Source organism: Alternaria burnsii (assembly GCF_013036055.1).
Source record: "Alternaria burnsii strain CBS107.38 chromosome Unknown 697, whole genome shotgun sequence".
In the NCBI taxonomy this organism is placed as follows: Eukaryota; Fungi; Ascomycota; class Dothideomycetes; order Pleosporales; family Pleosporaceae; genus Alternaria; species Alternaria burnsii.
Window position 1 is genome coordinate 630,159 of NW_024066120.1, and position 12,822 is coordinate 642,980.

Sequence of the window (12,822 nt, forward strand, 5' to 3'; positions counted from 1 at the left end):
GGTATCCACGAGAAGAAGCTGATGCCGAGATAAGAAGATTTGCAATGTGGTACGAGCGGGTCGTCTCGCGCCGTCGCACACGCTGTTGGGCATGAAGATCTGATGAGATTCACCAACGACAGAGTGTCGAGCGCGCCGATCAGGCTGCCCCAGCTGGGTCCAAGTTGCGTAGTAATAGTGCTCCCGCAGCTGTCGTTCGATCAGGTAGCGACTCCATGTGGCCGCCTGAGCTGTACCTGACTCCGACCTTGAATTTGGGTAAGTTTCAGCCTGGGGTCGCGAAGATCCAGGATTAATCGGCGCGTCTGCGTCTGGGGCTGTACTGTGGTAAGACTGGCACAAGCAGCCCCAGAGAGCCTCGTGGAGATAGTTCTGAGCGTGCCCAGTGACACATGACAGAAGGACAGATGTCGAGCAGCCTGGCCAGCCACGTCCACTCTGGAGCCAAATCGAGTCGTCAAACTCACCGGCAGTAGGGTTGCATGCGATTGCTTCTGCGAACTGGGCCAGAGGTGCAGCGGCTTTGGCGGCCATTGGGCAGGAAGGATCCTGGTGATCAGGGTGGGTGGTTTAGTGCAGCGTGAAGGTTACGTCATTGCAAAAGAGCGAGACAGCGCCCGACCTTGGTCCTGCTACCAACCCCACTACTCTCGCCGGGGAGTCAACTGGGCCAGCCTTCTCGATAACGTCAGGCCACGGCACAAGTTCATTCTTCGCTACCTTGATAACCCTTCTTCTTTCCTCTTCGTGTACTTTGCCCGTGCCCTTTCTTCCACCCCATCTGCTGTCTCCTGAGAGCGGCCCATCACCCCACTACCATTCCCCCCATCGTCGCTCACTTGTCGCTTAGCCGCACAAATGTCGCGACGCTACCCAACCGCTGAGCTGTACGAGGAGCGTGAGCGCGATTTCTACCGCAATGGAAACCGCAGCGAGCGCAACTATGAGGAGCTCGACCTCGAGCTGCGGCGTGGCGTAGGCCCTGACCCGCGCCGCAGCGCCCCCGACTTCTTCCGCGAGGACTACAACCGCCCGACTGCCGGGCCCATGGTGCTGAGAGGCCGTGACGAGGACAGCTTCTCCCGCGCAGGACCCCGCAGCAGCCGTGGTGGTTTCGACGACGATGTGCGCTCAACTCGAAGCCGTCCCCCGCCTCCGCCCTCTGCTATGCGGGGCATGGAGCGTGACGACATCAGCATCCGCCATAGCGAGGCTCCAACACGCCGCGGCCGGGACGAAATCGACGAGACAGACATTACAATCAAGCGCCGCGAGCAGTCTCGAGGCCCGCCCGAGCGCGATGACATCGTCTTCCGCCGTGGTGACGGTCCCCCAGTCCGGTCCGTCAGCCGACCTGCCCCGCGTCAGGTGGATGACGACGACGTGCGCTTCCGGGGCCGCGGTGGAAACGACATCGACTTCCACGCTTCTCGCAGCGAAGTCAGCCGCCACGGCAGGGACGTCTCTGCTGAGCGAGGCTCCATCCGCTTCCAGGAGCGGGACGGCAACTTTGAGATTCGCGCCAACCGCCGAGAGTTCAGCCGCGATGGCAGGGATACAAGCAGAGAGAGGAGCTCCTTGACCATCAGAGGTCGCGAGCGGAGTCTTCCTCCCCCAGCACGCAACCGCGGCGACCTGGTCGCTAGGGAGCGCGAGGAGTTTGTCATCCGTCGCCCACGCGCCGAGTCTCCACCTGCGAACAACCGAGAAGTCATAAGAGACGAAATCATCATCAGACGCAAGGAGGAACGAGCACCCACTCCCTCTCCCTCTCCATCCCCGCCTCCTCCACCACCACCGCCAGCCCCTGAGCCAGAGATCCGTCCTCCCATCATCCAGGAGATCATCACACATCACAGACACATTGACCATGGTGAGCGATCTGGCTGAAAGCATCTGCAACCAATACTGACAGTCGTACAGGTGTCGTCAGGGCGCGTTCGCCAACACCCCCTCCCCCACCTGCGCCACCGTCTCCTCCCCCTCCACTAAACGAGACCCTCGAGATCGAGATCAATCGACGAGAGTGAGTACCCACTTTAGATGCCATCTACACAACGCAATCTGACAAATCTCCAGGAGCCACAGCCGTGGACGTGGCAGGAGCAACTTCGAGGAGCTCGATATTGATATCAACTTCAACCGCGACCAGGTACGTCACCGCGAGCGGTCGTTTAGTCCCCCAAGGCGTGTGCACACAGCCCCTATGCCCGATTCGGACTTTGATTTGGAAGCCGATTTCTACAATCGCAAAGCACTTGAGCGCGCCTACCCGGGTGAAGCTTGGAATGGAGTAACCAAAGACTGGTCCATCATCGACGTGCCGCCCGGCACCAGTCGCGTGCGCATGGATGGCATCGGTGGTGCTGCCCAAGAGATCACCTGGCAGCGCTACAATGGCGTTCGCAGATCAAAGTTCATCAGCGGTGACGACGAACATACCACTGACATTTACAACCAGGGATCGGTGAAACAAAAGAAGAAGGACATGTGGACCGAGATCACAAAGGACCTGGTGATTCGTGAAGCCATCGACTCAATGGGCTATTCGTGCGAGGAGACCGACGACTTCTTCTACGTCATGGAATACCTGCGATACGTAAGTTTATGACCATGCTCGCCATATGCAGTTTGCTGACCCTCATCCAGGAGGACGTGTTGCACCTCGTGGAGATTTCTGATGAGATTCGTCGCAAGCGCAAGAGTCGCATCCGGGAGATTGAGATTGAGCGCAAATCAATTCACGACTCTCGCCCGGCGTCAGCCTACGACGACCGGTTCTACGAGCATGAGGTATCGTTTGACAGCCGTCGCAGCCGATATCGTTAGATTCTGGATGTGAACGAGAATCTTCGTACAGTTTTCATTTGATGCCGGACCTGCGGGTTGGACTCGAGGGTCCTTCAGAGAAGTCTTGCATCATCATCATCGAGCCTGCGACAACCCGCATCATTCCATCTCGTTGGGCAGATTTTTCGGTTCGACCAGCATGTTCTGATGCGTCTTTGCATCCCCGACCAACGCTCACGGGCTTCCAGCGCGCTTGTCGGAGAAAGTCTCAACACGACACGAACCGACTCACAAGATCTCTACGACCTGCAACGAGGATACGGCCTGTAGCACTAACGAATATGACGATTATGACTAGCATACCCGGAGCGAGTGAGGAAGAGGCGGTTTTTGCAGTTTTTCTTTGATGCTTGTTCGGATGTGGGAATTGATCAAAGTGGCAGGTGTTGGGGAGGTACATAATTCTCTTTTTTCTGCTGTTCCCAATCAAATTCATGAGTTCATTGGCGTTCACTGTGTGATCTGATACTTGCAAACTATCGATAAACTCTATTCTGGTGCGCTGTGGGGTTGAAGAAAACTGCTTTTAGTGATGGCAGTGTGCATGCAGCAAAAGCAAGGACGCATACGAGGTCAGACCACAAGTTCATTGAAACCCTTGCCCTTTCAACCCACTGCCATTGTAATCGCTTCTCTGCGACATCCGAATTCAACGTTATGTAATGTTTCTCCAAGTATCCATCTGTCTCTCATTGTGTCCTATATACAGCACGAAAACGCCTGTGTACTAAAAATACTAACGACGCCGATTACCCCGCTTGGCACGTCCCCCCTGTCTTTACGGGCGCTTCCACGACTGTTACACGACACGCAAACACGATGAAACCCCTGTCGCGAGCGCGCCATCTCCCTAAGCGCCCACTCCACATGCTCAATCTCACTTGGTCTCGCCCTGCTGACTGGCTCAGTGCCCATAGGTACTTTCCAAGATAAGACATTTTAAGTTGACTTTGCCGCAAGGCGAGTGGTTGGATGCGGTGATGGGGTCGCTTTTTTGGCTGTTTCATGTGAGCGATGGGGTAGCATGCGGTATGGCGTGGTTGAGTGACGTTTGTACGCAGAGTATAAGGTCCCGAAGGGAGGCGTTGGGCTAGTTGTTAATGCTGTGATACTTTGAAACTGGAGCTGGAGCTGTTGTTACCTTCCCTCTTTGTTTTTCTTTGGTTTGCTTTGGAACTGAAGTGTCCTGTCGATCTTTGCGCGCTTTTGAGGATTGCCAGGTACTGATCTTGTGTTTGCGATGATGGATGTGAAGCAAATGTTTGGCGCAGTGATTGCGTTGCTAGCCTGTAAGTCGTTGTTCAAGTAGCCTCAGCTGCAATACAATTGCGGGTCTGTCAACGCGTGTTGCTAACTTATCTCTCAGTCTTCCCAGCGCTCATATCATGTCAAAACACAACAACAAACGCCACAACCGCATCAACCTTCTACCTAGATCGAACGGAAACTCAATTCTCAATCAACATCGCAGATGACTCGGACGACATCTTTATCTACTATGCTAGTCCGGCATATTCGTGGGTCGGCGTTGGACTCGGTGAGAAGATGGAAGGAAGTCTGATGTTCATCATGTACCCCAATGCGAAGAATGATAGTACGCACTACTCCATACTGACGTCAAGTCAAGTCGCAAGATGGATATTAACAGGTACCAGACGTAACAATTTCACCGCGCATCGGCTCCAAGACTTCCGAGCCAACATTTAACTCCTCGATATCTCTTACTGTCCTACCAGGAACCCGGATCGACGACGATATGCTCATCTTGAGAGCGCGGTGTGGTAACTGTCGTTCCTTCATCGACACTGAGGCGACAGCCCACCCGATGATTTTCGCCTTTGGTCAAGCACAAAACCTGCAATCCAACTCGCCCTCTGCGAACCTCAAACGACATATCCGCTTTGGTCACTTCACCATGGACATGACGGCGGCAACAGGTGCGGGCGGTGTGCCAGTTAAGAGCAATGCGCTAAATGGTGTGAGCATGGTGGGTGAGATGACAAGAGACCATGATAGAGCGAATCTTGCACACGCTGTAATCGGATGTCTCGCGCTTTTTATACTCTGGCCGCTCAACATGCTCATCGTGTGCTTGTTCAAGAACATCAAGGTACACGTTATACTCAGCGTCATCATCATGATCTTCCTGATCGTGAGCTACACATTGGGTGGGATCACCAGTGCAGAGTACAACCGCGTAAGTTCTCTGTGACCATCAAGATTGGCATCTCCATACTAACGCAACCCAAAGTCAAAAGCTTTCAACACACCTCACCAAATCCTCGCATTCACATGTCTCCTCCCTCTCCTCTTAACCAGTGCCCTCCCATCTCTGAAGCCCTACCTCCCCCGCCTCCAAAAGGCTGTCCACACGCCACTCGTTTCGACCTCTTTTCTCCTGCTCGTCCTAACCGGCGGCCTGGGTCTCCATCTCTCTGGCCAGACCCGCCCGATAATCCTCGTCTACACTGCTGTATCCATCGCCGTTTGCGTGTTCATCTTCTTACTGCAGTCGTGCATTCGGAAACGTGGATCTGCGTACTCACGCGCTGTAAAACGACAAGATCGCGGCTCGGGAGAAGAGAGCGATGAGATGGTTATGCTGGGTAAGATGGAGGAGGTGCCTGGATATGGGAATTTGCCATATGGGTATGGTGCAAGTCAAAGTGGAAGTCGGGAGTTTGGTGCGGATGGCCAAACACAACCGCAGCAGCATCAGAGGAACCAAAGTCGCACGCACTATGGTGGCGGGACGATGCCGGGTCCACAGTACTTGCTCAACATGCATCCGGGAGTACCGGTGCAGGTTAGTCGAATGTAAGTGTAGCGATGCTTAGGCCTCATGATGTTACGATCAGCATGGCGTTTGGTTAGTTACAGTGTCTGGGCTTTTGTACATTAGATCTTTGTTGTTTTAGGACGTCTTAAAGCGAGAGATACCATGGGGGTGTTGAGTAGGCATTTTTGGAGTTGACTAGCTACGTTTTGTCTGCAATTGCATTATCGACATATCTTTTGACGATGTCATTCGAAACCTGCTGGCTATCACGTCCGAGCCGAATGCTATGTCCTTGATGTAGCTTTTCCAGCTTTGCGTTTGGATTAAAGAAGGTCTTGAAAAGCCCAGTCTGTGTTCATTAGTCACGAATACCACCAAAGTTCCCTGCGGTACGAGCCCAGACCACCCCACACAGATATATATTAGGGGTCTCTGCAAGCACCCTTCCCATTTCTTCTTCCTGTTATCACACTACTGGCATCGAAACCCATCTTCCATCTCAATCACACGACCAAAAACTACTAATATCCATCATCTTCACGACCGTGCCGACTATAACAACGTCACCACTTCGAGCACTTCGAAATCCAGGTGAACATAAAGCATACCATTATTGCTTGTGATGTCCCTTGGGACCCTGACTTCGGTTCAACCCTCTCTACGTTGTGACCGACTTCTTCTGCGCCGATCCGCTAAAGCAACACCTCTTCTACCGTGAGAGCGCAATAGGTTGAAAGCAACATGTCTTCGTCTATCTTTTACAAGGCACGTAGCTCGCTTGCCAGAAGAGTAGCACCTGTCACCCTGTTGGAAGCATTGAAGTTTAGTCAAGCAATTGAACAGCCGCTTCGTTCTGCGCTACCCCTAACACGGTATTTACACAGTCAAATACCGGCGAACGAACCTTCCAATTGCACTCGTCGTCCGCAACGAAGACGAGAAGCAATGACTCGGTTGCGACGGTTACCAGGCTACGGAACGAAAGCGCACAACGGGCGATATGAACTCGACAACTCCCGTATACGACCAGTCGCTAGATGCAGGCATTGTCGAGAGCAGAGAGCCGATACGACCAACACAAGCCACTGCAAGGAGAGATTTCATCCAGTATGGGCCGGACTTCTAGGAGCCATTCTCATCGTGGAGAGTCTGAATCCAAATTCTCGTCCCATGTACACATCAACGGAAAGATTGTTCGACTGGCTCGGGTTGAATAGGTCGAATGAGCATGAAGCACAAGAAGACCATACAAAGTCAAATTCGTTCCACCATTGTTTGTCCGGGCTCCCTCACTGCGCCTACTGCGATGAGCATATAATACCGGTCGACAATGGGGCGAGAAGTATTCGCGATGGACGCGAATCAGATGAATCGGTGGCTAAGGATGCTAGCGAAGGACATGAAGCGGCCACTCCAATCGACAAGGCAGGCTCGGGGCTCCCTAGTTTATCTACCATTCGTCTTAGATGGGTTTATTGGCCAACTTCAGAAGACTAAAAAACGAGCTGTTTGTGTCAAATGATCGATAAATTCACGTAAAAATCCATGAATTAAGAAGCCATAAGTGTTAAATTGTAGGTTGGTGCCGCAGAAATCTGATGGGACAGCCTGGACTAAATACCGTACAAAATCTTATACAAAGGGGTCCGAGATGACCCATATGGCGTTTTATCTATTTGACACACCCCCTCTAGAGTTGAACTAAGCGTAGCGAGTGAGACTCCAGAATAGGAAATGTTGATACGCCGTGAAAGAGTGACTGTTTAATACTCTCTATAAAATAACATCTTTGCGAGCGCTTTCAGACACCGTTGCACATTGTTTAACACGGTCCAATAATGCGCGTACTTGACAAACTTCGCGACAGTCGCGCCATTGTTCTGTGTACTAACACTAGCTGCTATGCTGTTGCCTGATCTTACTTCGCTCACTCCTTTGGCCATCAACTAGTTCGCTCAAGTGTCATTATACGGCTGCTTCATTCATGCCTTCGAACGTCACACGCCATTCGAATGTTATTCTACGGTTACTTCATGTATGCCTTTGATATCACACTCACTACTGCGGTGCCATTTTATGGCTGCTATTCTACAGCTGCTTAGTCCATATTCTCATTCACGCCCTCAATTTTGGAACACGGAGCAATGCTCCAGCCTTGCCAACCATATCATCGAAGCTCGGTAACTCGACAACAACGACAAGACGTACAACTTTAAGCCACCTCCTCTCATCAGAGAATGGAACTCCGAGTTTGCTCGTTGCTACAACTCTGATTCCACCGGCTTCATCAACTTAAGACTTGTTTCATCATGAGGCACGGAGCGGCCCTCCGAATTCTCGGTGCTGGCCTTGCCAGTCATCTCAGTGAAAAGTCTTTGTCAAACTTGACGTCAGCTCCCTTGGACGTCTTGAAAGCCGCAATGATACCCAGCTTCTTTCGTGACGAGCCCGCGGGCCATCCTCGTCATCACTCCGCCATCTTCTTACCTGCTCTTGTCCTTTTCGAACTCGTTTTCCTGGATCACCTTCCGTCCCGGTAGCAGCTCGACGAGCTTCCAGGTCTCGTTGGCCTGGAGTGAACTTGCCTCGTCTTTCATGGCCTGTCAACTAACGCACTCGAGTAAGACATCACGGCTACTTCGACCAGAGCCTCGCTCACAACGTCGCCGAGATCTTTCTCACTTCTAGGTCTTATCAAGCAATCCTCATGCGGTACGATACTCGGCGGCTCCATCTGCACCTTTGATCTCTCTCACCTAAACTCCTCGAACATCGTGCCCTAGGGCTGCTCCATTCACGCCTTCGGTCTTGCCACTACAAATTCTTGGGGTACGACCTACAGCAGCTTCGTATATGACTTAGATCTTGTTCAGTCAAATTTCTTGGGTGCCATCGCGGCCGTTCAGTTCATGTGTCAAAATTGGGCCAGGAGAGGACACTTTGCACCTTTAGGTGATGTGAGGGCCATGTTGGTCTTGGGAAATGCGCAAAGAGCTTGTTGAGGCATCGGAGCATGAGACCTCGAAGTATTGAGGAGACATGGAGGCACGGAGGCATTGTTGATACTTTGGTACTTGGGGAACTGGATGTTTGGATTTTTAGGTACTTGAGTGCTTGGTCATGCTGTTGGATGCTGTCAAAGGTTACTGGATGTTCTTGAAGCTTGAATGCTCTCTTTAGTGGATGATATCATGGCTCGTGTGCCTATTTGAAGATAATAATCGTTGAGCTTGAGTAGATATACCTTACAGCCACAAAAAATAATGTGACAGTGTATAGATGACTTGTATTCAAAGCGTACGCAACATCGTTCACTTTCGACCCGGATGTCAAAAATAGAACTTTAACCGCGCAAGGGACCAAAAGCTAAAGATCAACATCCAAGTACTTTTATTAACCGGCAAAGAAGTAGCGATTACCTCAAATCGCCGGTTCTCGTCCTCGACCACTATGTATATCACTTTATACGTCGCTCTCACGTGACTACACGTGGGATGCTAACCTTCGCTGCCTTCGACCTCCGAATCTACGGCCACCGGTGTCAGGACGTGGCAAAGCTTTATATAGGGTCTAGTTGTGAGAGCAACTGGACTTTGTCCTTTTGCTCAACTTCGGACACATTTTGTGTTCTGAAGACTAGCCACGAAACTACCTGGAAGTATAAGTACGCAAGTAGTTACGAAGAAATCGATGTCTACTACGAGAAGACGAGACAAGAGGAATGGAGTTGGACCACTCGCACTATCCCAAACAGTCCTTCCAAAACCGATCCTCCACCCAATCATACGCACACTGATTTGACAAGACCACTGAAGCTTGAATAGGCAACACGAACGGGCAAATCTTTGCCAATCCATTAATTTCGCGAGCTTATGACCTGGGGCGAACACACAGGTCAAACGATCATGTCAAACAACCCGGATCAGACGACACACATCAGTGAAATTAGTACAGATGACAGCCTAAATCTGACTCTCGGGATCCAATGGCCCAAAATTAGGCCACCGATACTCTGGAGTCGCTCAAAGAAGAACATCCAGTAATCTGGTCTAATTTCAGGCAACTTGAGAAACGGTCAAATAGTCAAGGAAGCATATCTCGATTGCTAGGGTTACCTACCGCATATATTGTAGGGCATTGTTAGTCTTGTTGACATTACCAGATGCAACAACTATAGACCCAGAAGTATCTCAAGCCATCTTTGCTCGCTTGCTCCCCACAGAACTCGATCTTCTTATACCCAGCTTTGTCTCGCCACGAGCCTTTTACCATCTCCTCAAATGTGACCTCCTCATTCGCGCTGGATAGTCTGTTGTGAGCTTAGGCAATGTTTATTTGTACAACGCTGCCATAGTTTTCCTTTGCACCGAGTTTCTATTATATTGTATTAAGACCATTAAGCTGTTTTGAAGTATCGAGAACCGCTTTTTTTTTTGAGATTCTGTATATTGAAATGACTGGTATGATGTTAAGTAGTAATCTTTATCTGAGTGATTTCGATCCGTAAAAGTTTTGAACGAGCAACTCATTTTCCGCGGCATATGCCACCCTTTTCGTAGGGCGTTGTCTTCGGTGGTGAGTCTGTATAGTGCAGCAAGTATCCACCCAGATGTATTCGTACCCGTGCTCGAGGGCTTTTCGACATGATTTTATGATCTTCTGGTAGCCATGACTGTTTTTTAGATAGTGATCATCCCTCAATGATGGGTCCGTGAACTGCTGCAGTGTGACTTCATCAGAGCTCCAGGTATGGGATAGAATGGCATATTCTGGTAAATGAGAATCGTCCATAAAGCTACATAGCTCAAGCCGACTGGTATGGATGAGTCGCATTATTACGGGCGCTGCGAGTCAGAAAGATGAAGGTAACCGTACATATGGGGTGTGTTGTGATGAGGTTGCGATGAAGACCCGAGGCTGCTGATGCCTAGCGAGGTTCTTGAGGGATCATAGACGCCCGTTGGGGCTATGCTTACATCCATCGCTGTAAGCCCCCAAAACATCAACATTGCCGTTGTGCGCTGTAGATTAAGCGAGGGTCGCCAGAAGATGCTGCATGCGACATCTTGCTCTGTGTGTAAATGACAATGACTGGGGACGACTGTCGGAGAAGCTCCGGTACAGCATTAATCCATGCGTACACTGTGCAGAAAGCCGCAGTGCGAACTTTTGCAATTGGAAGAACACTCTGCCAACAGGCTAGCTTTATTGGTCGACTTGTCTGATTCAACGATGGTTTCACGAAGTGCGTGCGACACATTGACAGCTAAACTTCAGGGTCCGGCCCATTCACGTGACAGATGACGCGGCGGCAATCGTAATGCATGGGCTGAGGCATCGCCTTCCTTTGTTTCGTCCACCTCTAAACTCTGTACCTGCAACATCTCTTCGTTTCCAATCACCTAGCTTTCTTCCTGAATACAACCTACAATGTCTCCTAGCAAGTTGGGCGTTTTTGCCCATTTGGCGCTGGCCGCCAGCGCCGTGCTCATCCCTTCTACCATGACAACTGCGGAAGAGCTCGGGGACGACCACGCTTTTGAATCTCTCGCCATCAACCCCAGCCAGCGATCTGTTGCGCTAGAATGTCCTGGTTGCGCCTTTGCGACATATGATGGAGAAACTCTTAAATGGAAGGCTGACGCTGGAAATGCCTTTGTAAGTAGTCGGCCATATGCATCACAGCCTTGTATGCTAACAGTCAACAGCGCCTAGACTTCGACGTTGGACCTCAGGGCAACGCCCTAAACCTGGACAACTCTCAACTATACCCGCCATCGTTTGGCTTCGCTTCTGAGCCCTACCATGTTGTACAAGTTGACCCTACCTCCGGGGACGGCCTGCGCCTACGCATCACCAGCTACGAGTTCCGCTACGATGGTGCGGAGACCATCTCAGAGGAGGGCACCGAGCTTCTGCCAATGACCTTCCAAATCACCTCGGTCGAAGGCACCGCTGTCAACCCTCCCGCGCTCCAGATCAACGTGCTGAAGAACTCCGAAGGCCGCCTTATGATCGCATCCTTCAACGAGGCCGAGTCTAGCCCGGCTACACCATCAGACAAGGAGTGCAATGAGTGGCCGCTCTACTGCAAGTGGAAGAAGATTATGGCAGACCGCATCGAGCAGATCAAGGACATGCGCAAGCCCCGCCCCGGCTGCCACAAGCGACCCCACCCTGGTGCCCGTCCCAATAACCCCATGGAGCATGAGACCATGGTTGGCAAGCCTCCGCACCGCTTCCGCCCTGGCAAGCCTCACCCGCACCACCGTCCTCACCACATGAGCCACCACGGCCACCATGGCCACCACCACCGCTTCCCCATGTTCGTTCGTCGCGCCTTCTTCACTATCTTCGTCCCCATTCTCATTGGTATCTTCGCTGGTACCCTTACATACCTTGTGGGCATGGCCCTTGGATGTCTCATTGCCATCACTGTCGCCAAGTTCCGTGGCCAACGCTACCAGCCGATTGCTCTTGACGAGGAAGATGTAGAGGATGCGGAAGAGCACGGAGAGAAGGAGGAATATGCTGAGCTCCCTGCATACGACGCCCCTCCTGTATACGAGGAGGCTACCGTTGAGGAGACTGCGAAGGAGGCCGATGAGTCAAAGTAAGATGCGCTGTAGCCTTGGACAACGGTATAAGTGGCGAGTGGATATGGTCATGTCACGCCTTGGACTCGATGAATAGCTTGCAAGATGACGCTCGTTTATGGTCAGTATTGATTAGCTAGCACGCGCAATGAATTTCTTTGTGTACTCGACTTTCAGAGAATAAGTGCATACTGTTCGAAGTGATATATACTGCTATCTCTATCCATGATCCTCTTGCCTAGATCCACACGTCACATGCTTATAACCTTGTCTTGCTCTTTCCAATCCACGTGAACGTCTAAGCAGGACAAGCTGGCAACTATGCCCAAGACGCAGATCTAAAGTTATTGTTCTGTGAATAGGCATTTGGTTCTTGATTCAACGAGGTCGCGGAACATGTCAGATATAAGCCGTGTCGTTGCTGGTTGAGGGTGGCTGGCGCAGAGTTCATGTACACGGTGAACGCGTCGTGCAGGCGGAGAGTGATGGCGTTAATGATGCTGCTGCACGCGCGAAGCAGTAGATGTAAGCAAAAGAGCGGGTAATCATGCCAGGATCCTTTTTGGTCAATTTCGAGAGACTGCAGCACTCTCCAGC

At 51.4% G+C, this 12,822-nt stretch overlaps 3 protein-coding genes across 3 annotated transcripts; all 3 read left to right on the top strand.

Moving 5' to 3' along the window:
• Positions 1 to 858: 858 nt before the first annotated feature.
• On the top strand, positions 859 to 2,829 carry GT037_009028 (uncharacterized protein; the record flags this gene model as incomplete). The annotated part of the gene is made up of 4 exons (XM_038934075.1): positions 859 to 1,873; positions 1,924 to 2,026; positions 2,080 to 2,599; positions 2,650 to 2,829. The coding sequence occupies 4 exons, from the start codon at positions 859 to 861 to the stop codon at positions 2,827 to 2,829; spliced, it is 1,818 nt and encodes a 605-aa protein (XP_038783420.1).
• A 1,261-nt stretch (positions 2,830 to 4,090) lies between these two features.
• Positions 4,091 to 5,671, top strand: GT037_009029 (iron reductase domain protein; the record flags this gene model as incomplete). Its single annotated transcript, XM_038934076.1, has 4 exons — positions 4,091 to 4,139; positions 4,217 to 4,444; positions 4,506 to 5,047; positions 5,102 to 5,671. 4 exons carry the CDS (start codon positions 4,091 to 4,093, stop codon positions 5,669 to 5,671), a joined length of 1,389 nt encoding a protein of 462 aa, XP_038783421.1.
• A 5,388-nt stretch (positions 5,672 to 11,059) lies between these two features.
• On the top strand, positions 11,060 to 12,246 carry GT037_009030 (uncharacterized protein; the record flags this gene model as incomplete). Its single annotated transcript, XM_038934077.1, has 2 exons — positions 11,060 to 11,287; positions 11,338 to 12,246. 2 exons carry the CDS (start codon positions 11,060 to 11,062, stop codon positions 12,244 to 12,246), a joined length of 1,137 nt encoding a protein of 378 aa, XP_038783422.1.
• Positions 12,247 to 12,822: the final 576 nt, after the last annotated feature.